Source organism: Oncorhynchus keta, chromosome 3 (genome assembly GCF_023373465.1).
Source record: "Oncorhynchus keta strain PuntledgeMale-10-30-2019 chromosome 3, Oket_V2, whole genome shotgun sequence".
Lineage (NCBI taxonomy): Eukaryota > Metazoa > Chordata > Actinopteri > Salmoniformes > Salmonidae > Oncorhynchus > Oncorhynchus keta.
This window is the reverse complement of record NC_068423.1, coordinates 19,879,365-19,907,180: the sequence shown is the minus strand read 5'-3', so window position 1 is coordinate 19,907,180 and position 27,816 is coordinate 19,879,365. Positions and strand designations below refer to the sequence as shown.

The following is a 27,816-nucleotide window of genomic DNA, read 5'->3' as shown; positions in this document are numbered from 1 at the left end:
TAAACATTCCAAACATTCTAAAAATCTAAACATTCTAAACATTCCAAATATTCTAAACATTCCAAACATTCTAAAAATATAAACATTCTAAAAATTCCAAATATTCTAAGCATTCCAGAGGTAAAGGATAGATCTGACAGATCAATTAGAAGGGAGTCTCAGGGATATTGAGGATCTGAGCTGAGAGACCGTTGGGCCAGTTCTTCAGCTTGCGAAAGCGAGGTCCTTTCACCTCCGACTCAAACGTATCCCTGGGAGAAAGACAGAGAGAGAGAGGCAGAGGGTCAATGTTTTAGGGTTAGGTTTAGGTTTAGTGTTAGGGTTAAGATTAGGTTTCCGGGTCAAGGTTAGGGTAAGGGTACAGGTTAGGGTTAGGGAAAATAGTATTTTGAATGGGGAATTAATTGTGTGTCCCCACAAGACTGTGTGTGTGTGTGTGTGTGTGTGTGTGTGTGTGTGTGTGTGTGTGTGTGTGTGTGTGTGTGTGTGTGTGTGTGTGTGTGTGTGTGTGTGTGTGTGTGTGTGTGTGTGTGTGAACGTGTGTGAACGTGTGTGTGCATGCGCCTCACCTTGATCTCTGCAGGGCCTCCTCATCTGGGTCTTGCACTGAAGACAGAGAAGGGGGAAGAAGAGAAAGGGAGGGAGAAGAGAGGTGAGGATCCATAAAACATGAAGAAAATACATCTATGCATGAAGTCAGAGGTACAGAGACAACAGGGGGATGAAGAGGGAAGGAGAGAGAGAGAGTTGAGTAGAGGTGTACTGACTGTATTCTGTGCCGGCGAGGTGGGCCAGGATCCTGAAGCTCTTGGACTGCAGATTGGCAGCCCGTCTGGCCCACTCGGCCATCTCCTCGTCTCTGTTGTGTTGCTGGATCACAGCCTGGTAGACTGGAGACGCACTGTCAACCACCGGGTCCTTCACAGGCAGGGAACCGCTGCAGGCAGGATACATGATGTCAGTGACTAGTCCATTACTGTAAACCCCCAAGACATTTCAAATACTTATAGAAAGTTTAACTCAAAGTCAATGAAAAGTAATTATTACTTTAAAAGTTTATGTGGTACTGATTCAAAACTAAATGAGAAATCCCCAACTACATTTAAAAAAAGTTATGATAACAAATTCACTTTTTCCCAGCATGCTCTACTGTACATTGAATAATTGATGAATCTTATGCTACACAAAGATAAAGAACATACATTTTTCTAAATTAATACAATCATTTAGTTTTTTGCACCACATGTTAATCCAAACTCTGCTCAGGTAGTCTCCACATGTTAATCCAAACTCTGCTCAGGTAGTCTCCACATGTTAATCCAAACTCTGCTCAGGTAGTCTCCACATGTTAATCCAAACTCTGCTCAGGTAGTCTCCACATGTTAATCCAAACTCTGCTCAGGTAGTCTCCACATGTTAATCCAAACTCTGCTCAGGTAGTCTCCACATGTTAATCCAAACTCTGCTCAGGTAGTCTCCACATGTTAATCCAAACTCTGCTCAGGTAGTCTCCACATGTTAATCCAAACTCTGCCAGTCATCATGAATGCAGGTTGCAGGGTGAATGAAAATGTAAACTGTTCTAAATCTGTGTGGATTCCAATAAAAATGTTGAGGAAACCTCTTGTACTTAATGTGTCTGAGTACAGTTACTTAACCTCTTGTACTTAATGTGTCTGAGTACAGTTACTTAACCTCTTGTACTTAATGTGTCTGAGTACAGTTACTTAACCTCTTGTACTTAATGTGTCTGAGTACAGTTACTTAACCTCTTGTACTTAATGTGTCTGAGTACAGTTACTTAACCTCTTGTACTTAATGTGTCTGAGTACAGTTACTTAACCTCTTGTACTTAATGTGTCTGAGTACAGTTACTTAAGTGGTTGTGTAGTCATTACTCAAACTGATAGTCAAGAATCCCAAATAGATCAAATATATAACTAAAACATAATTTCAAACCTTGCTTACATTTGTATACAATCACATGTACAGTATATATGATGTGTGGGAATACTTGGGAACAGATCATTAAAATCACTTGGAGCTGATTTCTGGTGTTTTTACAGTCTGTCATGTCCAACAATGAAAAGAAAAGAAAAATAATATTTTTTAAAACATTTTTGCTCGGACCAAAGGGGGCCTCCAGTTGGGGAACCCTGCTCTAGGGGGTCCAGATTTGAGTTGTATCAGCGGTCATTTTTTTTGTAACGCCCCAGTAAACCACAGGTTGATTCCAATCAAGTTGTAGAAACAGCAACAGTATTTAATACATGTTTTGAATAAGGCTGTAACGTAACAACATGTGGAAAAGTCAAGGGGTCTGAATACATTACGAATGCACTGTAGAACCTTTTCAATGGCACTTTAGGAAAAGGTTCTTTATAACACCATACAAGTTCCATTTAACATCTTATTAGCATGGTTCTTTATAGAACATTCAAAAAAGGTTCTATATAGCATCAAAATGGCTTCTGCTCTGGTTACAAGCCAAAGAACCCTTATTTGGCATTAGTACGTATAGACAGTTACTGGGTATTTACCATTTTGCTCCACCCCTGCTCTAATACACCTGATTCTATCAAGTTCTTGATGGGCAACTGATTGGATCAGGCAAGTTAGAGTAGGTCTCTCCGGGAGGATGGTTGGCTGGGTTAGGGTTAGGAGCCTCGTCTAGTGTTAGGGGGATTAGAACAGGAGGGGGAGACCAGTGATACTCAGAACATTCCCTTTTATGTAATCAGAATAGAGTTATCCCCTGAAACACCTTAGTTAACCCCTGAAACACCTTAGTTAACCCCTGAAACACCTTAGTTAACCCCATGAAACAATTTAGTTAACCCCTGAAACACCTTAGTTAACCCCTGAAACAATTTAGTTAACCCCTGAAACACCTTAGTTAACCCCTGAAACACCTTAGTTAACCCCTGAAACACCTTAGTTAACCCCTGAAACACCTTAGTTAACCACTGAAAACATGCTGAAACATCAGAGTTAACCCCTGAAACACCTTAATTAACCCCTGAAACACCATAGTTAACCCCTTAAACACCTTAATTAACCACTGAAAACATGCTGAAACATCAGAGTTAACCCCTGAAACACCTTAGTTAACCCCTGAAACACCATAGTTAACCCCTTAAACACCATAATTAACCCCTGAAACACCTTAGTTAACCCCTGAAACACCTTAGTTAACCACTGAAAACATGCTGAAACACCTTAGTTAACCCCTGAAATACCTTAGTTAACCCCTGAAACACCTTAGTTAACCCCTGAAATACCTTAGTTAACCCCTGAAACACCTTAGTTAACCCCTGAAACACCTTAGTTAACCACTGAAAACATGCTGAAACACCTTAGTTAACCCCTGAAATACCTTAGTTAACCCCTGAAACACCTTAGTTAACCCCTGAAATACCTTAGTTAACCCCTGAAACACCTTAGTTAACCCCTGAAATACCTTAGTTAACCCCTGAAACACCTTAGTTAACCCCTGAAATACCTTAGTTAACCCCTGAAACACCTTAGTTAACCCCTGAAATACCTTAGTTAACCCCTGAAACACCTTAGTTAACCCCTGAAACACCTTAGTTAACCCCTGAAAACATGCTGAAACACATTAGTTAACCCCTTAAACACCATAATTAACCCCTGCAACACCTTAGTTAACCCCTGAAAACATGCTGAAACACCTTAGTTAACCCCTGAAACACCTTAGTTAACCCCTGAAACACCTTAGTTAACCCCTTAAACACCTTAATTAACCCCCGAAACACCTTAGTTAACCCCTTAAACACCATAGTTAACCCCTTAAACACCATAATTAACCCCTGAAACACCTTAGTTAACCCCTGAAACACCTTAGTTAACCCATGAAAGAACACTAAAACACCTTAAATAACCCCTGAAAGAACACTAAAACACCTTAAATAACCCCTGAAAACATGCTGAAACACCTTAGTTAACCCCTGACAACATGCTGAAACACCTTAGTTAACCCCTGAAAGAGCACAAAAACACCTTAAATAACCCCTGACGACATGCCAAAACACCTTTGTTAACCCCTGAAAAAACCTTAGTTAACCCCTGAAAGCATGCTGAAACACCCTAGTTAACCCTTGAAAATACCATATTTCACCTCTGGATGCAAGAAACTGGATGCAAACTACAGACACATGAAATGAGACAGACATGGCGAGAGAAATCTCTAGCCACATGGACAGAGAACTAGCTAGCCACATGGATAGAGAAATAGCTAGGCACATGGACAGAGAAATAGCTAGCCACATGGACAGAGAACTAGCTAGCCACATGGATAGAGAAATAGCTAGGCACATGGACAGAGAAATAGCTAGGCACATGGACAGAGAAATAGTTGGGCACATGGAAGAGAAATAGCTAGGCACATGGACAGAGAAATAGCTAGGCACATGGACAGAGAAATAGCTAGGCACATGGACAGAGAAATAGCTAGGCACATGGACAGAGATATAGCTAGGCACATGGACAGAGAAATAGCTAGGCACATGGACAGAGAAATAGCTAGGCACATGGACAGAGAAATAGCTAGGCACATGGACAGAGAAATAGCTAGGCACATGGACAGAGAAATAGCTAGGCACATGGACAGAGAAATAGCTAGGCACATGGACAGAGATATAGCTAGGCACATGGACAGAGAAATAGCTAGGCACATGGACAGAGAAATAGCTAGGCACATGGACAGAGAAATAGTTAGGCACATGGACAGAGATATAGCTAGGCACATGGACAGAGAAATAGTTAGGCACATGGACAGAGATATAGCTAGGCACATGGACAGAGATATAGCTAGGCACATGGACAGAGAAATAGCTAGGCACATGGACAGAGAAATAGCTAGGCACATGGACAGAGATATAGCTAGGCACATGGACAGAGAAATAGCTAGGCACATGGACAGAGAAATAGCTAGGCACATGGACAGAGAAATAGCTAGGCACATGGACAGAGAAATAGCTAGGCACATGGACAGAGAGCCACATGGAAAACACCAGATCCAAATGATATACGCAAATGTAAATATACTGTATTTACATGAGCCTGATATTACTGTATTACATGAGCCTGATATTACTGTATTACATGAGCCTGATATAACTGTATTACATGAGCCTGATATTACTGTATTACAGTAAACTAATACAAGACACATATCATATAGAGGAGAGTAGTAGGCTGTAAAAGTAAACGGTTTATACTTACGCCAGGGGGGATCCAGCAGGTACATCCTCACTGAGGTCACGTGATCAGAGGGGGGCGGGGTGCGGGTTTGGGGGTGGGTGACATGACACAGGGTGGTTGATTGATTGATTGGTTGGTTGTGGATGAAGTGGCGAAAGGAAGGAAGGGATGGGTGACAAGTGTGAGTGTAGAAATACAGCGTGACTCTTAATACAAAATGTACTCTCTGGATTGTGTCTATGCGCCCGTGCCTGTGTGTGTGTCTGTATCCATGTGCGTGCGTGTTTGCATGTGTCTGTGTGTGCAATGTGTGTATGTGTTCCTACCCGTCATGGCCCTTGGACTGTGACTGTCCTGCAATAGCGTCCATGATGGCGTCCTGAGAGTACATGGATATGGGGGTGTTGTAGAGAGCGTGGATGATAGTGGCCTTGCCTCCCGGGCCACGCACCTCAATGGGTTTATTGGTGGTCAGAGCCGAGTCCTTCAGAGCTACGGGGTTAAAATTGGGCAAATACTCCTGACTGAAGGGGGATAGGGTCGGGGCACAAGGTCAAGGGTCAGGGATAAAGGCTAATTTTGGGAGGGTTTGTAGGGTTTTGTGGGATAAAGGGGGCAGGCGGCAATACGGATCCGTATTTGGGTTCACAGGTTGTAGGGGAATCAGACGGCCAGAGAGATGTAAAGAGAGGAGAGGGAAAAGAAAGAGATAAAAAGAGTGGAGGATGGTGAGAGGTGCAGCAGGAGTAGGAGAGAGACAGAGAGGTTGAGACAGAGAGGTAGAGACAGGGAGGCAAAGACGGGGAGTCAGAGACAGGGAGGTAGAGACAGAGAGTCAGAGACAGGGAGGCTGAGACAGAGAGTCAGAGACAGGGAGGTAGAGACAGAGAGTCAGAGACAGAGAGTCAGAGACAGGGAGGCTGAGACAGAGAGTCAGAGACAGGGAGGTAGAGACAGAGAGTCAGAGACAGGGAGGCTGAGACAGAGAGACAGACAGAGAGACTGAGACAGAGAGGCAGAGACAGAGACAGGGAGGCTGAGACAGAGAGACTGAGACAGAGAGTCAGAGACAGAGAGACAGAGACAGAGACAGAGAGACAGAGACAGAGAGACAGAGAGTCAGAGACAGGGAGGTTGAGACAGAGAGGTAGAGACAGGGAGGCTGAGACAGAGAGTCAGAGACAGGGAGGTAGAGACAGAGAGTCAGAGACAGGGAGGCTGAGACAGAGAGACAGACAGAGAGACTGAGACAGAGAGGCAGAGACAGAGACAGGGAGGCTGAGACAGAGAGACTGAGACAGAGAGTCAGAGACAGAGAGACAGAGACAGAGACAGAGACAGGGAGGCTGAGACAGAGAGACTGAGACAGAGAGTCAGAGACAGAGAGACAGAGACAGAGAGACAGAGACAGAGACAGAGACAGAGACAGAGACAGAGACAGAGACAGAGAGACAGAGAGTCAAAGACAGAGACAGGGAGGCTGAGACAGAGAGACAGACAGAGAGACTGAGACAGAGAGGCAGAGACAGAGACAGGGAGGCTGAGACAGAGAGACTGAGACAGAGAGTCAGAGACAGAGACAGGGAGGCTGAGACAGAGAGACAGACAGAGAGACTGAGACAGAGAGACAGAGAGTCAGAGACAGAGACAGGGAGGATGAGACAGAGAGACTGAGACAGAGAGGCAGAGACAGAGACAGGGAGGATGAGACAGAGAGACTGAGACAGAGAGGCAGAGACAGAGACATAACTTAAATGTATTTTGTCTGAGGGTTTACATCCTGAACAGCACTTCAGGGTTTACCCACATTATGATAATCACTAGCACTGATTATATAGTACCTGTCTGTCTCTCCGGTACACAAGCACTGATTATATAGTACCTGTCTGTCTCTCCGGTACACTTCCACTGATTGTATAGCACCTGTCTGTCTCTCTAGTACACTGATTATATAGTACCTGTCTGTCTCTCTAGTACACTTCCACTGATTATATAGTACCTGTCTGTCTCTCCGGGTACACTAGCACTGATTATATAGTACCTGTCTGTCTCTCCAGTACACTCATTATATAGTACCTGTCTCTCTCTCCAGTACACTCATTATATAGTACCTGTCTGTCTCTCCAGTACACTCATTATATAGTACCTGTCTCTCTCTCTCCAGTACACTCATTATATAGTACCTGTCTGTCTCTCCAGTACACTTCTACTAATTATATAGTACCTGTCTGTCTCTCCAGTACACTCATTATATAGTACCTGTCTGTCTCTCTTGTACACTTACACTGATTATATAGCACCTGTCTGTCTCTCCAGTACACTTCCACTGATTATATAGTACCTGTCTGTCTCTCTAGTACACTTCCACTGATTATATAGTACCTGTCTGTCTCTCCAGTACACTCAGTATATAGTACCTGTCTCTCTCTCCAGTACACACATTATATAGTACCTGTCTCTCTCTCCAGTACACTCATTATATAGTACCTGTCTGTCTCTCCAGTACACTCATTATATAGTACCTGTCACTCTCTCCAGTACACTCAGTATATAGTACCTGTCTGTCTCTCCAGTACACTCATTATATAGTACCTGTCTCTCTCTCCAGTACACTCATTACATAGTACCTGTCTGTCTCTCCAGTACACTCATTATATAGTACCTGTGTTAGTAATACATTGACTCTAATGTCAACTGAGGACTAAGACACTGAGCATGAGCCTTGACGTCAGGGAAATACACACGCCAACACACTGATCCAGAAACACAATATCTCTGACACATTCTACAGACAAGCAATGGAAACTAAACCAATCAAAGCTAGCTAATAGTAAATAGGGTGTAAAAGACACCACCACCACTACACACACACTGCAAACATGCACACTGTACATTCCTAGGTAGTAGTGATGCCTTATTAACATCCATACTGTATACTACTAATGCACACGTCAACAAACATACAGAATGAGTACCCACACATAGTCCAGCGTACATGTACTGGCGATAAATGCATTTATGCGTACCTATGAATACACTAACACATACACATGTACGGTATACCCTGATGAAAATGACACAATGCAGTATATATATATATGTATATACAGTGCCTTGCGAAAGTATTCGGCCCCCTTGAACTTTGCGACCTTTTGCCACATTTCAGGCTTCAAACAAAGATATAAAACTGTATTTTTTTGTGAAGAATCAACAAGTGGGACACAATCATGAAGTGGAACGACATTTATTGGATATTTCAAACTTTTTTAACAAATCAAAAAACGGAAAAATTGGGCGTGCAAAATTATTCACCCCCTTCACTTTCAGTGCAGCAAACTCTCTCCAGAAGTTCAGTGAGGATCTCTGAATGATCCAATGTTGACCTAAATGACTAGTGATGATAAATACAATCCACCTGTGTGTAATCAAGTCTCCGTATAAATGCACCTGCACTGTGATAGTCTCAGAGGTCCGTTAAAAGCGCAGAGAGCATCATGAAGAACAAGGAACACACCAGGCGGGTCCAAGATACTGTTGTGAAGAAGTTTAAAGCCGGATTTGGATACAAAAAGATTTCCCAAGCTTTAAACATCCCAAGGAGCACTGTACAAGCGATAATATTGAAATGGAAGGAGTATCAGACCACTGCAAATCTACCAAGACCTGGCCGTCCCTCTAAACTTTCAGCTCATACAAGGAGAAGACTGATCAGAGATGCAGCCAAGAGGCCCATGATCACTCTGGATGAACTGCAGAGATCTACAGCTGAGGTGGGAGACTCTGTCCATAGGACAACAATCAGTTGTATATTGCACAAATCTGGCCTTTATAGAAGAGTGGCAAGAAGAAAGCCATTTCTTAAAGATATCCATAAAAAGTGTCATTTAAAGTTTGCCACAAGCCACCTGGGAGACACACCAAACACGTGGAAGAAGGTGCTCTGGTCAGATGAAACCAAAATTGAACTTTTTGGCAACAATGCAAAACGTTATGTTTGGCGTAAAAGCAACACAGCTCACCACCCTGAACACACCATCCCCACTGTCAAACATGGTGGTGGCAGCATCATGGTTTGGGCCTGCTTTTCTTCAGCAGGGACAGGGAAGATGGTGAAAATTGATGGGAAGATGGATGGAGCCAAATACAGGACCATTCTGGAAGAAAACCTGAGGGAGTCTGCAAAAGACCTGAGACTGGGACGGAGGTTTGTCTTCCAACAAGACAATGATCCAAAACATAAAGCAAAATCTACAATGCAATGGTTCAAAAATAAACATATCCAGGTGTTAGAATGGCCAAGTCAAAGTCCAGACCTGAATCCAATCGAGAATCTGTGGAAAGAACTGAAAACTGCTGTTCACAAATGCTCTCCATCCAACCTCACTGAGCTCGAGCTGTTTTGCAAGGAGGAATGGGAAAAAAATTCAGTCTCTCGATGTGCAAAACTGATAGAGACATACCCCAAGCGACCTACAGCTGTAATCGCAGCAAAAGGTGGCGCTACAAAGTATTAACTTAAGGGGGCTGAATAATTTTGCACGCCCAATTTTTCAGTTTTTGATTTGTTAAAAAAGTTTTAAATATCCAATAAATGTCGTTCCACTTCATGATTGTGTCCCACTTGTTGTTGATTCTTCACAAAAAAATACAGTTTTATATCTTTATGTTTGAAGCCTGAAATGTGGCAAAAGGTCGCAAAGTTCAAGGGGGCCGAATACTTTCGCAAGGCACTGTATATATATATGTATATATATTTAGAACATTTCAGCACAGCGTTGATAAGTGTTATTACAACTGGACTTCATCAACACTAAACGTAATCTCAGTATCTACAGTATTATTACCCCAGTAGTACGTTATACTGGATGACAATTTCCCTTTATAAAGGGGTTGTAACAGGTTTATAAGTCGTATTTACACTGTTCATCATTAGTATATAAGCAGTTTACTTCTTATTCATAAATGATAATGAATAAATAATGAAGTCTATAATCGTATAGAAACATGAAATATGGGGCTGATGTTACGTTGGATGCGTATGCGTCGAAATCGCTAAGCAGTTTACGTCGAAGCCGATGCGTGTATCACTTTATCAGAAGCACGTGAATAATGACGTCCGAAGCTTTGTTTTGTCGAACAACCAGCTGATTGGTTTGGTAGAAGACAAACAGGTAGAAGACTCGAGCTACAGCGTGTTCGACGTCATCTATAATAATTCGGGTTTTGACCAGCAGGTGCCACTAGTGTACAACGCTTTGATCAAAGCCTCGGGTAACAAACCTATTTTCGATAACAATTGGCTGGAAATGCATTATCAACAGAGAATGGATCAGTGTTTGCATGAGATGCCATTTCTCGAAATAAACGCCAGCACACACACCTAAGCGCATTCGCACACACACTCTTCGACATTGTTCATGCAAATGATCCACTTTCAGGTGGTACTGACTTTCCAGCCCTGTTTGCATTGATCTGTAACAATATGGCAGAGAGAGAGAGACAGAGAGACAGAGAGACAGAGAGACAGAGAGACAGAGAGACAGAGACAGAGAGAGAGAGAGAGAGAGAGAGAGAGAGACACAGAGAGACAGAGAGAGAGAGAGACAGACAGAGAGAGAGAGAGAGAGAGACAGAGAGAGAGACACAGAGACAGAGACACAGAGACAGAGAGTAAGGTATTATCAGAGTGTATTATCAGAGTGATATTAAGGTGATAGTTCTAGGAGTCGTTCTGTGTGTTATAATAGCATTTGCGTTTATATATATATACTGTATATACTGTGGGTCTGTGGGTCTGTGTGTGTGTGTGTGTGTGTCATGTGTGTGTGTGTGTGTGTGTGTGTCATGTGTGTGTGTGTGTGTCATGTGATTGTGGAGCTCCTGTTCCTGTCTGTCAGTCTGCTGGGTCGCAGGGAATCCAGGGAAATATCACAGTGATCACACACAACTATATATATATATATATATACATATATATATATATAGGAACAGGAGCTCCACAATCACATGACACACACACACACCCACAGACATGCACAAGCGCGCGTACACACACTCAGACAGAAGAAGAATACTTAATTGTCCATTTTCTTTGAGAGAACAGAAACTGGTGTTTTTACTCTTAGCTCAAGCCCCCGAGGCACAAGAGTCACAAGCATAGTAGAACATGGGGGTAGTACAACAAGGCCTTATTTCCAGGTGTTCCCAGTGGTTGGGAGAGGAGGAAGTGTTTTTTCCCAGTTAGTTTGGAGGTTTTGTTGTGGGAGGTGGGGGTTGGGAGCTAGTGCACTCTACGGGGAACAGGGTTCCATTTCCTATACGCCCCCAGGCTACCTACCCCAGGAATGACACTCCGCTGCTTGCCCCCTCTCTACCCAATCTGGCAGCCCCAGTCTCCTCTCCTGACACCTTCCCTTGCAGCAGGGCCATCTCTCTGAGTGTGTGCAGAGTACAGGCCAATGGGGGAGTTATATTGCCCCTTCTGGCTCGGGGGAGACACTGCAGTGGCAAGGGGAGAATATGTACAGGGTTGGGAGGGTGGCTCAATAGGCTTTAGGAGGTTAGAATCCCAGGCTTCTTCACCTCCAGCACCTTCTTCTTCTGCTTCTTCTTCTTCTTCTTCTTTTTCTAACATCATCACCCTCCAAGAGAGATATGGTGAATCCCAAACTGCCTCCTCGCCCCTACCAACTCCCTCGGGAGGGACCTCTGTTGTCACATGTTGCGAGATTCAGAGGGTGACTTCCAGAGAGTGTTGAAGGGATCAATAAACCCATCAACTTTGGGACATACTGTGACTTGAATGATGCAATTCATGTTTCACTTTTAAATAGGAATAAAACAGCATGAAATTCAAATGAACAAATCCCCCCTGTCGTTTTACAAGATATACACCTCAGTAACAGTTTAACATTTCATTTGGGAGGTATTTCATATTTTACATAAATCAAGTCTCAAAATCTGACATAAGAAAATGCATGTGGCGTATAATTGTGGCATATTATTCTCCATTATTTTGTGTCAAACTGTACTCTCCATTATTTTGTGTCGGGATAGCACTTCGCTATGAAGCCTGCAGCCTTGCCCGAAGTGGCTATTGGAGGGTCTAATTAGCCCCTACACCCTTGTTAATTTTTACTACCTTAGCTTTGGGACACTTGCGCATTTGGTGTGAATGCGCAAATGGAGGGCCAAGTGATTTGGGGATGGTAGTGAGAGGCTAAGAGAAATAAAGAGTGATGGATAGATTAACAATAAGGGAGACAGACAGACAGACAGACAGACAGACAGACAGACAGACAGACAGACAGACAGACAGTTTTACCAAATTACCGTACAACAGACCACGTATTCACCCTACACACCCTAATTGACAACCAAACAAACCAAAACAAAGGCAAAGTCTTCTCATGCTTCGTTGATTTAAAAAAAGCCTTTGACTCAATTTGGCATGAGGGTCTGCTATACAAGTTGATGGAAAGTGATGTTGGGGGTAAAACATACGACATTATAAAATCCATGTACACAAACAACAAGTGGTCCTTCTGTAGCTCAGTTGGTAGAGCATGGCGCTTGTAACGCCAGGGTAGTGGGTTCGATTCCCGGGACCACCCATACGTAGAATGTATGCACACATGACTGTAAGTCGCTTTGGATAAAAGCGTCTGCTAAATGGCATATATTATTATTATATTATATATTGTGCAGTTAAAATGGGCAAAAGACACACAAATTTCTTCACACAGGGATGCAGCTTAAGCCCCACCCTCTTCAACATATATATCAACGAATTGGCCGGGCACTAGAAAAGTCTGCAGCACCCGGCCTCACTCTACAAGAATCTGAAGTCAAATGTTTACTGTTTGCTAATGATCTGGTGCTTCTGTCACCAACTGACAGTAAATCTCAGTAAGACCAAAATAATGGTGTTACAAAAAAGGTCCAGTCGCCAGGACCACAAATACAAATTCCATCTAGACACCGTTGCCCTAGAGCACACAAAAAACGATACATACCTTGGCCTAAACATCAGCGCCACAGGTAACTTCCACAAAGCTGTGAACGATCTGAGAGACAAGGCAAGAAGGGCATTCTATGCCATCAAAAGGAACATACATTTCAACATACCAATTAGGATCAGGCTAAAAATACTTGAATCAGTCATAGAACCCAATGCCCTTTATGGTTGTGAGGTCTGAGGTCTGCTCACCAACCAAGACTTCACAAAATGGGACAAACACCAAATTGAGACTCTGCATGCAGAATTCTGCAAAAAATATCCTCTGTGTACAACGTAGCACACCAAATAATGCACGCAGAGCATAATTAGGCCGATACCCACTAATTATCAAAATCCAGAAAAGAGACGTTAAATTCTACAACCACCTTAAAGGAAGCGATAACAAAGCCATCACCATAACAAAGCCATCACCTACAGAGAGATGAACCTGGAGAAGAGTCCCCTAAGCAAGCTGGTCCTGGGGCTCTGTTCACAAACACAAACACACCCCACAGAGCCCCAGGACAACAGCACAATTATACCCAACCAAATCATGAGAAAACAAAAAGATAATTACTTGACACATTGGAAAGAATTAACAAAAAAAAACTGAGCAAACTAGAATGCTATTTGGCCTTAAACAGTGAGTACACAGTGGCAGAATACCTGACCACTGTGACTGACCCAAAATTAAGGAAAGCTTTGACTATGTACAGACTCAGTGAGCATAGCCTTGCTATTGAGAAAGGCCACTGTAGGCAGACATGGCTCTCAAGAGAAGACAGGCTATGTGCTCACTGCCCACAAACTGAGGTGGAAACTGAGCTGCACTTCCTAACCTCCTGTCCAACGTATGACCATATTAGAGACACATATTTCCCCCAGATAACACAGATCCACAAAGAATTCGAAAACAAATCCAAATTTGATAAACTCCCATATCTACTGGGTGAAATTCCACAGTGTTCCATCACAGCAGCAAGATTTGTGACCTGTTGCCACGAGAAAAGGGCAACCAGTGGAGAACAAACACCATTGTAAATACAACCCATATTTATGCTCATTTATTTTACATTGCCAAAGCAAGTGAGGTAGACTTGTGTATATATATATAATATGACATTTGTAATGTCTTTATTGTTTTGAAACTTCTGTATGTGTAATGTTTACTGTTCATTTTTATTGTTTATTTCACTTTTGTATATTGTCTACCTCACTTGCTTTGGCAATATATATATATATAGGCAGGCAGGCAGGCAGGCAGGCAGGCAGGCAGGCAGGCAGGCAGATAGATAGATAGATAGATAGATAGATAGATAGATAGATAGATAGATAGATAGATAGATAGATAGATAGATAGATAGATAGATAGATAGATAGATGGATAGGGGTGGTGTATCCTCTTAACTATTTGGCCACAGCATGATCCTTTGACAGTTCCAGTCGGTATGGGATAGAACATTGAGACCCCACCTGTCAGTGGGGGAAACAACCTGTGTTTATGCCATTGGCTCACAGCAAAAATGTTCTTGTTGTCTGCTTGTTTTAGTCAATTTACCAAACTACATTAAAAAAAGTTCAACATGTCTAAAGATTACTATTCAACATTGCCTGCTCTCTTGCATTATCACTACGTAGCAAAATCTAATATTGCAAGGCGTCCCTCATGGCTCTTTTCATGAGAGAGTTACAAAAGAACTACACTACACAAGTTAAATATCTTACCTGTGATGAAATGTTCTCCACAGACATAGCTATGTGTGGCCTACTTCGACAACCGGGTCCCCACATTTCCACCTCTCCCACGAACTGCCTGAAGCCACAGACAGACAGGGCTCTTCTCCGAGCCTCTATTGCCTTACTTGGGAGCATTACGAACCGTAGGTTGAGATTTTTTTAACCTGGCTACATTCACAATGAACAATAATGCAGCAGCCTTTCGGCATTTCTGTAAAATAAGACGAAGTTGGCTCTTTTGGGTCAATTGGAAAGAATGTTTGTGTTCCCCAATTTGTGGGCGTGGTCGAGGGGAATTACATGAATATGGACTCGGAGGATCCTCTGCTCTTTACTGTCGCTAAGTCGCTTTGGATAAAAAGCATCTGCTAAATGGCATATATTACTGTGGAAACTGCTACAACTGCACTAGGAACACTAGAGGGCGCCAACACACAACCTTGATTCCCATCTTCTGTTCAAAGACATGCACACACGCGCAGACAGAAATTCACAAACTTTTGTGTGTGTTTACCTTTTGGTGAGGGATAACTGGCATGGGAGAGTCCATTCTGGGCATTGCCATGGGAAAAGGGACGGGACGTTTCGACCTGGATTCAGAACCACAACAACACATTTTTTGCATTATGTAGTTGAGCGTGTTATCTTCTAAGATCACACGCTCAACTACATAATGCAAAAAATGTGTTGTACATGTGTGTGTGTGTGTGCGTGCATACATGTGTGTGTGTTTACTTCTGCATGGTGAGGTTCAGTTTATTGGAAGACATTTTAATCTTGTTCTGTGCCTCCAGGTGCGTCATTTCCTCTGTACTGAGACCGTCTATCGATACAATGTTGTCACCCTGGGTTAGAATGCCCACTGCAGCCATAGTGCCTGGAGTTATAGAGAGAGAGAGAGAGAGAGAGAGAGAGAGAGAGAGAGAGAGAGAGAGAGAGAGAGAGAGAGAGAGAGAGAGAGAGACACAGACACAGAGAGAGAGAGAGAGAGAGAGACACACACAGACACACAGAGAGAGAGAGAGAGACACACAGACACAGAGAGAGAGAGAGAGAGAGAGACACACAGACACAGAGAGAGAGAGAGAGAGACACACAGACACAGAGAGAGAGAGAGAGAGACACACAGACACAGAGAGAGAGAGAGAGAGAGAGAGAGACACACAGACACAGACAGACAGACAGACAGACAGACAGACAGACAGACAGACAGACAGACAGACAGACAGACAGACAGACTTCTGCTCAAACTCTCTCTCTCACACACACACACAGGAAAATAGCACAGCAAATTCTCCAGTGTTGGGTCGCTGTATTGCAACTGCTTGGAATCCGACCACAAGGCGCTACAGAGGGTAGCTCGTACGGCCCAGTACATCACTGGGGCCAAGCTTCCTGTCATCCAGGGTCAGAGGAAGGCCCCCCAAAAATAGTCAAAGACACCAGCCACCTAAGACACAGACTGTTCCAAGTCTGGAACCTGCAGGAACCTAAACAGCTTCTACCCTCGAGCCATAACACTTCTAAACAAGACCGCTAAATAGCTAATCAAATGTCTGACCCACTAACTTTTTTCCACATATGCTGCAGCTACTGTCTATTATCTACCCTGTCGCCAAGTCACTTTACCTCTACCTATATGTCCAGTGCGTAGCTACCTCAATTACCCCTGCATATCGACCCGGTACTGGTACTCCCTATATGCACATAGCCATGTTATTTTTTACTCATTATTTATTTTCATTATCTACTGGTGTATTCCTCTTGTCACTATTTCTATGTTTTATTGTATCACTGTTGGAAAATAACCCGTAAGTAAGCATTCACTGTTGGTCTAAACCTGTTGCTACGAAGCATGTGACAAATACATTTTGAATTGAATAAATCCACACAGTGTTAAATCAATACTGAAAGTGTTGAGTTTGTGGATCCATATAGACACAGTAGCAGTGTTAAATGAATACACTGCTTATTGTAAAACCGTATTCAAATATTTCCCAGTGTGCCTTTCGAGTGTATTGTGATGTTATATTACCCATGGCTGTTTGTTAGTGACAGAGTCATGGTTGTTGCATTCATCACTTTTTAGGCTTATGGACTTCAGCAAGTGAGATCCTAAGTGAATATGTTATCATTAAAATAACATAACGCATAAGTACAGTGTCTTCAGAATGAATTTCTTCATGTGTTACAAAGTGAGATTAAAGTGGATTTAATTGTAATTGTTTTGTCCACGATCTACACAGAACACTGAAGATGTATTATTATGTTTTTATACATGAGAAATACAATATTAATATACACTACTGTTACGACAAATGAGTGAGGAGGTGTGGAGTCAGGCGCAGAGAGCAAAAGATGTGGGAAAAAACACGCTTTAATGTCCCGGATAAATAACATGAACAAAAGTAGGAAAACAAATGATCAGAAATATAAACGGACAGCATGAAACCCAAAATACAAACAAAATACACTCAAACAAAGAACAGACGAACAAGCCCGCACGAAACAGAAGCGGGCTGAACAAACTATATATAACCCTACCCTAACAACCAAACAAAGAACAGACGAACAAGCCCGCACGAAACAGAAGGGGCTGAACAAACTATATATAACCCTACCCTAACAACCAAACAAGAAACAGGTGATACCAATCAGACAAAACCAAAGGAACACAGAACAACGGATCGGTGATAGCTAGTAGACCGGCGACGACGACCGCCGAGCGCAACCCGAACAAGAAGGGGAGTCACCTTCGGTAATATTCGTGACAACTACACAATCAGAAGTATGTGGACACCTGCGCGTCGAACATCTCATTCCAAAATCTTGGGTATTAGTATGGAGTTGGTCCCCACTTTTGCTGCAATAACAGCCTCCACTCTTCTGGGAAGGCTTTCCACTAGATGTTGGAACATTGCTGCGGAGACTTGCTCCCATTCAGCTACAAGAGCATTAGTGAGGTCGGTTATGATGTTACTGATGTTGGGAGATTAGTCCTGGCTCGCAGTCGGCGTTCCAATTCATCCCAAAAGTGTTCGATGGGGTTGAGGTCAGGGCTCTATGCAGGACAGTCAAGTTCTTCCACACCGATCTCGACAAACCATGCTGAAACGGGAAAGGGCCTTCCCCAAACTTTTGCCACAAAGTTGGAAGCACAGAATTGCCTAGAATATCATTGTATGCTGTAGAGTTAGAATGTCCCTTCACTGGAACTAAGGGGCCTTGCCAAAACCATGAAAAAAAGCCTCAGATCATTATTCCTCCTCCACCAAACTTTACAGTTGGCACTATGGAGGTAGGGTTCTCCTGTCATCCTGCCAAACCCAGATTCGTCCAGCAAGACTGCCACATGCTGAACCGTGATTCATGACTCCAGAGAACTCGATTCCACTGCTCCATAGTCCAATTGCGGCGAGCTTTACACCACTCCAGCTGACACTGTGCATTGTGCATGGTGATCTTAGGCTTGTGTGCGGCTGCTCGGCCATGGAAACCCATTTCATGAAGCTCCCGACGAACAGTTCTTGTGCTGATGTTGCTTCCAAAGGCAGTTTGGAACTCGGTAGTGAGTGTTTTTACATGCTACAACACTCATCGGTTCTGTTCCGTAAAGTTGTGTGGCCTACCACTTCGTGGCTGAACCGTTGTTGCTCTAAACCGTTGTTTTCACTTCACAATAACAGCACTTACAGTTGACTAGGGCAGCTCTAGCAGGGCAGAAATGTGATGAACTGACTTGTTGGAAAGATGGAATACTATTATGGTGCCACGTTGAAAGTCACTGAGCTCTTCAGTACGGTCCATTCTACTGTCAATGTTTGTCTATGGAGATTGCATGGCTGTGTGCTTCGATTTTATACACATGTCAGCAACGGGTGTGGCTGAAATTGCCGAATCCACTATTTGAAGGGGTGTCCACATACTATTGTAAATATAGTGTACCTTGATTAGATAAGTATTCACTCTCCTGAGTGAATGTTAGAATCTCCTTTGGCAGTGATTACAGAATTTTTTTGCCATACATTGCCATAGATTTACGCGAATGCCTAGTTAAACATGACTTGCCTAGTTAAATAATAATAATAATAAAAAATACAAAAGTTGGCCAAATCGGTGTCCAAAAATACAGATTTCAGATTGTTATGAAAACTTGAAATCCTCCCTAATTAATTGGCCATTCTGATTGATCGGTCGACCTCTAACCATAACCCCTACTGCCACTGACTCCTCCTCCTGCTCCTTAGTGACCCAGATCCATCCCCCTTAGCTCTTCCTGCCCCTGATCCCGAACAGCAGCAAGCCGGTCAGCCTCAGTCCAGACCCCCGAACCTTACAATCCGGCTTCACCCCTCCCAGTACCCCCCCTTCTACCATCAAGTCAGTGCAGGAAGCATGCTAAGACATGTCAAATACACAAACAACTCACTAGAGGCCCTCCGCCACGCCTGGCAACGGAATGATCAAACCCATGGTTGCCTCCCCACTAGGGAATCCATCCCTACACGGCACAAGGTGTGTAAAGAGAACTGCCCCATGGATGCACTCACACTGAACACACCTGCCAACTATTTCTGAGTGCTCCATGGCCAGGTGGGTCTGGCCCTGTTTGTTCCCTCTGTCCTCCAGCGTCCAGCCTTGCCTCCGCATCGCCATCACCGACCCCCTGGTCTTGGGTTTCCAGGTGTGTTTTCTCGCTCCTCAGGTTGTCCTCACTCCCCTTTGCAGATCCAGAAAAAATATCAGCATAAACACCAACCCGCATCCCGGTTTCCAGCACCAGACCCAGCTCCAGACCCAGCTCCAGACCCAGCACCAGACCCAGCACCAGACCCAGCACCAGACCCAGCACCAGACCCAGCACCAGACCCAGCACCAGACCCAGCACCAGACCCAGCACCAGACCCAGCACCAGACCCAGCTCCAGACCCAGCACCAGACCCAGCTCCAGACCCAGCACCAGACCCAGCACCAGACCCAGCACCAGACCCAGCTCCAGACCCAGCACCAGACCCAGCACCAGACCCAGCACCAGACCCAGCACCAGACCCAGCACCAGACCCAGCTCCAGACCCAGCACCAGACCCAGCACCAGACCCAGCACCAGACACAGCACCAGACCCAGCACCAGACCCAGCTCCAGACTGCCAGACGAGGGGCGGAGGAGGGACCAAAGATCAGACCTGCATCCGGAGCGAGTAGGCCACAGGGAAGTACCACCATTGACTTCTGGTTCTAGGGCTTCAATTTGTGTCTGCTTGATCCTCCGTTTGTCCTTCCTCCCCTCTCCCCTTCCCAGTTCCTGGTTCCCGGTCCCCAGTCTCAACAGTAGACCCAGCACCAAGCCATGGTTCACAGTCCACAGAATTACTAATCCAGCGTTTCCCAAAGTCGGCCCTGGGGACCCCAAGGGGTGCACATTTGTTTTTTGCCCTAGTACAGGGGCACTAAACTAAATTCAGCTGCGGGCTGATATTTTCTTGAGTGGATGGCCGGGGCCCGGAACAAAATTACGAATCATTTGTAGACTGAAAATTGACCGCAAGAAGCCCAAACAGATATAATATTTGACTAAAACATAATGATTTCAAAGCTTGATTACATTTGTATATTATCACATCTCTCTGTTCTGTGTTATTTCATCTAATGATCACATCTCTCTGTTCTGTGTTATTTCATCTAATGATCACATCTCTCTGTTCTGTGTTATTTCATCTAATGATCACATCTCTCTGTTCTGTGTTATTTCATCTAATGATCACATCTCTCTGTTCTGTGTTATTTCATCTAATGATCACATCTCTCTGTTCTGTGTTATTTCATCTAATGATCACATCTCTCTGTTCTGTGTTATTTCATCTAATGATCACATCTCTCTGTTCTGTGTTATTTCATCTAATGATCACGTCTCTCTGTTCTGTGTTATTTCATCTAATGATCACATCTCTCTGTTCTGTGTTATTTCATCTAATGATCACATCTCTCTGTTCTGTGTTATTTCATCTAATGATCACATCTCTCTGTTCTGTGTTATTTCATCTAATGATCACATCTCTCTGTTCTGTGTTATTTCATCTGATCTCTATAGAGCCGCTGTCTGACTACTTCAAAATACAAACAAATGACATAAAGTAAAAACCAAAGTATGTTAATCTATAGGAAACAGATTGCATCTCCTTCCTGAGCGGTATGACGGCTGCGTGATCCCATGGTGTTTATACCGGTGTACTATTGTTTGTACAGATGAACGTGGTACCTTCAGGCGTTTGGAAATTGCTCCCAAGGATGAACCAGACTTGTGGAGGTCTCTATTTTCTTTGAGGTTTTGGCTGATTTCTTTTGATTTCCCCATGATGTCAAGCAAAGGGGCACTGAGTGAATTATATGTGAAATAATCTGTCTTTAAACAATTATTGGAAAAATTACTTATATATCCTCACTACTGTTATTTTATTGTTGCTCCTTAATTATTTGTTATATTTCTATTTCATTTGTTTTCTTAAAACTGTATTGTTGGTTAACTTCTTGGCACACCCATCCCGTTAGCGGGATCATTTTCGTCAACATCCTCTGAATTGCAGAGTGCCAAATTCAAATTAAATGACTAAAAATATAAAATTTTCATGAAATCACACGTGCAATATAACAAAACACAGTTTAGCTTGTTGTTAATCCACCTGGCGTGTCAGATTTCCAACTTGTAAGTCGCTCTGGATAAGAGCGTCTGCTAAATGACTTAAATGTAAATGTAAATAAGCTTTACAGTGAAAGCAAACCAAGCGTTTATGTAAGGACATCTCTCTCAGCAGACAAAACATTACAAATAGCTAGCAGCAAAGTAGATTGGTCACGAAAGTCAGAAAAGCAATAAAATGAATCGCTTACGTTTGATGATTTTCGGATGTTTGCACTCAGGAGACTCCCAGTTACACAATAAATGTTCCTTTTGTTCCATAAAAATGTTATAGCCAAAATACCTCCATTTGGTTGGCGCGTTATGCTCCAAGCTGTTGGCGCTTGCAAAACTCTGCTGGCACCCAGCCATCCACTGACGCGATATGATCGTTCTCGCTAATTTTTCAGAATAAAAGGCTGAAACTATGTCTAAAGACTGTTCACACCATGTGGAAGCCATAGGGAAAGGAATATGGTTGATACCCCTTTAAATGGAGGGAAGGCATGCAATGGAACAGGGAGCTTTCAAAATAAGAGGCGCTTCCTAGTTGAATTTTCCTCAGGTTTTCGCCTGCAATATCAGTCCTGTTATACTCACAGTTTCGGAAACTTTAGAGTGTTTTCTATCCTAATCTGACAATTATATGCTTCTGGGCCTGAGGAATAGGCAGTTTCATTTGGGTACGTTTTTCAGCCAAACATCAAAATACTGCCCCCTACACTCAACAGGTTTTAAGGGTTCGTAAGTAAACATTTCACTGTAAGGTGAGGTTTCACCTGTTGTATTCGCCGCATGTGGCAAATAAAATGTGATTTAATTTGTGCACAAAATTAGCTTTTTGTGCATATGGAACATTTCTGGGATCTTTTATTTCAGTTCATGAAACATGGGACCAACATTTTACATGTTGCGTTTATATTTTTGTTCAGTTGACATCGCAGAGTTCAATCTGAATCTGATTTATCTCTAGAGAAGTGATGTGCAAGTTGCACATTGAGCTCACAGAAGAATAAAAAACGAACTCATTGTAATTCAAATAACTGAACCGACATTAGTCAATTAGTTGTTTAAAAAACAAAAAATAACCAACATTTGAGTCAATCACTCAGCACTACTGGCTAGCTAGGTCTTCAGCCAGCATGGAACAAAATGGGGGTAAGGGTCCTTCAAAACTCTGACTCAGTCGTCAAATCAACACATCTTTCAGTGCTGCTGTGAACCACATCACAAGAAACATGCCAAACGGGAGATGCATAAACATATAATTTATACAATTTCAATGTTTGAGTTGCCTTGTGTATCACCAAATTAGCTTGAGATGAGCTTTACGCAACACTGCTCACTGCACCAAGTCACTTGAGTTTCAAAGAGCTGTCAGTCAAGGCAAGCTCATGAATATAAGCTGGTTTTCTACTCTTGCCCTGGGGACCCACCTAGTTAGCAGGTTTTCATTTCATCCTTCCTTTTCATCATTCATAGTACTGTGACTGTGGACCGTATTCATTAAGCCTTAGTCCTTATATATTTCAGGTAATCTATGAGGTAAATAATCAGACAGTGATTATCTAAAGGTAAATATACCGAGTGTATGTTGTCCTTCAAACCAATCAGATAAACTACTGTCTAATTGATAATCGGCTGGAGTGAACAAACTAGGGCACACCAGGATGGATCAACATGGATTAGCACCCATATATAATATTTTTTATTTATTCATTATTTTACCAGGTAAGTTGACTGAGAACACATTCTCATTTGCAGCAACAACCTAGGGAATAGTTACAGGGGAGAGGAGGGGGATTATTAGGTGACCGTTATGGTTTGAGGGCCAGATTGGGAATTTAGCCAGGACACCGGGGTGAACACCCCTACTCTTATGACAAGTGCCATGGGATCTTTATGACCTCAGAGAATCAGGACACCCATTTACCGTCCCATTTGAAAGACGGCACCCTACACAGGGCAGTGTCCCCAATCACTGCCCTGGGGCATTGGGATATTTTTTTTAGACCAGAGGAAAGAGTGCCTCCTACTGGCCCTCCAACACCACTTCCAGCAGCATCTGGTCTCCCATCCAGGAACTGAGCAGGACCAACTCTGCTTAGCTTCAGAAGCAAGTCAGCAGTGGGATGCAGTGGTATAATAGTGACAAGTAAACATTTTAATGGAACTGAACTGTCACACTCCTTAAGATACACAGTGAGAAGCTCGCTGGACAAAAGAAACACCGCTTTCTAACACAGCAATCACAGCAACAGGAGTCAGATGAGTGATTGAAGTGGACTGATGCTGACCGATAAAGAAAATGTCTACTGCTGATTCCTCTAAAAACAACTAAAAAGAAAAACAACTTTTATCCCAAACAGTTTTAGTTTGTTTGAAGATAATTCAAACGAGCAACATTTTCAAACCCAACTTTGAAGTGCCGAGACCGGGCCGTTATACAAGAACATCTTAAAGCAGAAAATGCTGATGTGAACTAAGTTATTTATTTCAACAACAACAAAAAATCAGAGAAAAACTTTGATACAAACACCTAATGAGCATTATAGACTGAGTAAAGATATGTTTCATTGTAAAGGACGTCATGCTTCCTCCTGATTCAGCTCATACTGAGTCTCGAATCTCAGGACCTCTCCCTCAATAACACACATGATCCCCCCCTAAAGCATTCCAACCCATTGCGCTATTGAAAAAGGCCTTCCATTTATTGCCCAAACTACCCCCCCCTACTTTCCCAACTACCCCCTCCCCTACTTCCCCCAACTACCCCCTCCCCTATTCCCCCATCTACCACCTCCCCTAGTCCCCCAACTACCCCCCGTGCCTACTGCCCCCAACTACCCCCCTCCCCTACTGCCCCCAACTACCCCCCTCCCCTACTCCCCCAACTACCCCCTTCCCCTACTCCCCCAACTACCCCCCTTCAGAGCCAAAACTCTTAATATATTCTCTGTAAGAAGTACACACCATTAGAATGAATCAGATTGGGCCTGCCGAGTGGCACAGTGGTCCAAGGCACTGCATCGCAGTGCTAGCTGTGCCACTAGAGATTCTGGTTCGAGTCCCGGCTCTGTCGCTGCCGGCCCCAACCAGGAGACCCATGGGGCTGCGCACAATTGGCCCAGCATCGGCAGGGTTAAGGGAGGGCTTGGCCGGCAGGGATGTCCTTGTCCCATCGTGCACTAGTGACTCCCTTGGCAGGCCGGGCGCAGTACACGCTGACACAGTCACCAGGTGTACAGTGTTTCCTCCAACACATTGGTGCGACTGGCTTCTGGGTTAAGTGGACATTGTGTCAAGAAGCAGTGCGGCTTGGTTGGGTTGTGTTTCGGAGGACGCACGGCTCTCGACCTTCGCCTCTACCGAGTCCGTACGGGAGGCGGGAGGAGGGAACATTCTAGCCAATGAGAAGGCAGATACACATGAGTACAACAGGCTGCATATAAGTGGCTGCGTGTTGTGCCTGTTGTACTCATGTGTATCTGCCTTCTCATTGGCTAGAATGTTCCCACTTCCTCCCGCCTGCCTTCCACCTTAGCGGGCATTGATTCCCATTGTTAGAGTGGAGACTCTGGTATCTTGTCAGTAGACCGTCTTTGGCTGCACTGAGGTGAGGAGACATTAACGATCAGAGAAAAACAAACAGTAGCCAGCATGCTCACTAACACCAACCCAAGGACAACACCACTTCAGGTCTCAGGGAAGGTGACAATAAAGATGACGTCGACAGAGATGGCAGCTTCACTTCATATCCTTAGGAAACTGTGCAGTATTTTGTTTTTTTAAATGTATTATTTCTTACATTGTTAACCCAGAAAACCTTAAGTGTTATTACATACAGCCAGGAAGAACTAGTGGATATCAGAGAGACGTCAACTTACTAGCACAACTAGCACTACAACCCAGGAATACGGTTTTCCCAAAGCGGATACTTTGTCTGCACCTCTCAGGACATTTGAAATGATTCCAGAGGCCGACCCAAAACAACGCTGTCAGAGGAGAGGGTGCCGGAGCGGTCTTCTAGTGAGGCTTCGGATGAGGGCACACCTCCCACCGCTTCCGAGTATATTACTCACTAATGTCCAGTCCCTAGTTAACAAAGGCGACAAAATTAGGGCAAGAGTTGCTTTCCAAAGAGATATCCAGGATTATAACATACTCTGTTTCATGGGGACATGAATAGCTGGGGACATGCTGTTGGGGATTTTCAGTGCATCGTGCGGACAGGAACAAACATCTATCTGGTAAGAAGAAGGGCGGGGATGTATGTTTCATGATTAATGACTCATGGTGTATTTTTAACAACATACAAGAACTCAAGTCCTTTTGTTCACCTGACCTAGAATTCCTCACAATCAAATGCCGGCCATATTATCTCCCAAGAGAACTCTCCTCGGTTATCATCACAGCCGTGTATAACCACCTGTAAGCGGGTACCAAGACGGCCATCAAGGAACATCACTGGACTCCATAAAAACTGGAAACCATATATCCCGAGGCTGCATTTATTGTAGCTGGGGATTTTAACAAAGCTAATCTGAGAACAGGGCTCCCTAAATTCTATCAGCATATCGAGTAACACACTCGACTACTGCTACTCTAACTTTAGCTATGCACACAAGGCCCTCCCCGCCCTCCTTTTGGCAAATCTGACCATGACTCCATCTTGTTACTCCCCTCCTATAGGCAGAAACTAAAACAGGAAGCACCAATGGTTAGGTATATCCAACGCTGGTCTGACCAGTCAGATTCCACACTTCAAGATTGCTTTGATCACTTGGACTGGGATATGTTCCGGGTAGCCTCAGGCAACAACACCACCGCATTTAATCATGGCAAGATGACTGGAAATATGGCCGAATACAAACAGTGTAGTTATTCAGGCAATCTAACAGGCAAAACGTCAGTATAGAGACAAAGTGGAGTCGCAATTCAACGGCGCAAACACAAGACGTAGTCTGGTTCATTTGACCCAAGTATAACAATTTAAAGGCAATGCTACCAAATACTAATTGAGTGCATGTAAACTTCTGACCCACTGTGAATGTGATGAAAGAAATAAAAGCTGAAATAAATCATTCTCTCTACTATGATTCTGACATTTCACATTCTTAAAATAAAGTGGTGATCCTAATTGACCTAAGACAAGTGATTGTTACTAGGATTAAATGTCAGCAATTATGAAAAACTGAGTTTAAATGTATTTGGCTAAGGTGTATGTAAACTTCCGACTTCAACTGTATATAGCACCAAAAAAGGTTTCTGCTATGGTTACAATGCTTTTGGAGGGCTCTATAGAACCTCTATGGAGAATGGTTCTATAAACAACTTTTCTCAATTTCAAAGGTTCTTTGTAGAACCATACAGGTTTTGATTTATTCTGGTATAATAGACTTATTATATTGTTAAAATTCCATAGGTTTTATTATTGTGTTCATTAAGAAGAGGGAGAGAAGATTGATTGTCTATTGCACTTGCTTTGGAAATGTAAACATATGTTTCCCATGTCAATGAAGCCCTTAAATTGAATTGAAATTGGAATTGAGAGAGGGAGAGAGAGAGTAGTGATGGAGAGAGAGTAGTGATAGAGAGAGTAATGTTTATTGTTTCTTTGAATTTTGTTTTATTATCTATTTCACTTGATTTGGCAATGTTAACATGTGTTTCCCATGCCAATGAAGCCCTTAAATTGAATTGTGTGCGTGTGTGTGTGTGTGTGTGTGTGTGTGTGTGTGTGTGTGTGTGTGTGTGTGTGTGTGTGTGTGTGTGTGTGTGTGTGTGTGTGTGTGTGTGTGTGTGTGTGTGTGTGTGTGTGTGTGTGTGAGAGAGAGAGAGAGGGAGAGACGGAGAGACAGAGAGACAGAGAGAGGCGTATTTTAGAAGTGTCTCTGTCAGGTCACTGCTCAGCGTCTGTCATAAATCGTTACGTCATTTCATAATACACACATACCACAATCACTATATCTCACATCAGAAGTTACTCTAACACAGCTTTTAAACCAACGTGAACATGTGTGTTCGCTTACCCTGGAGATGCTTAGTGGCATGTTGAAGTCCTGTCCTCCTTGTAGTCTAAAGCCCCATGGCGCCGAGCCTTTGAGAGTAACTGTGTTCTTAGCCATCTTCAGCTTTGGAGAAAACACATACTCTTCCTTATAGTGTCCTGCTGCAACCGCTT

At 43.4% G+C, this 27,816-nt stretch overlaps 1 protein-coding gene across 1 annotated transcript; it reads right to left on the bottom strand.

Moving 5' to 3' along the window:
* Positions 1-101: 101 nt before the first annotated feature.
* On the bottom strand, positions 102-27,760 carry LOC118373713 (LIM domain-binding protein 3-like). The gene is made up of 7 exons (XM_052492579.1): positions 27,665-27,760; positions 15,695-15,846; positions 15,462-15,549; positions 5,550-5,758; positions 768-937; positions 570-606; positions 102-251 (listed from the first exon to the last, which is right to left on the bottom strand). Exons 1-7 carry the CDS (start codon positions 27,758-27,760, stop codon positions 146-148), a joined length of 858 nt encoding a protein of 285 aa, XP_052348539.1. The 3' UTR covers positions 102-145.
* Between the last annotated feature and the right edge of the window lie 56 nt (positions 27,761-27,816).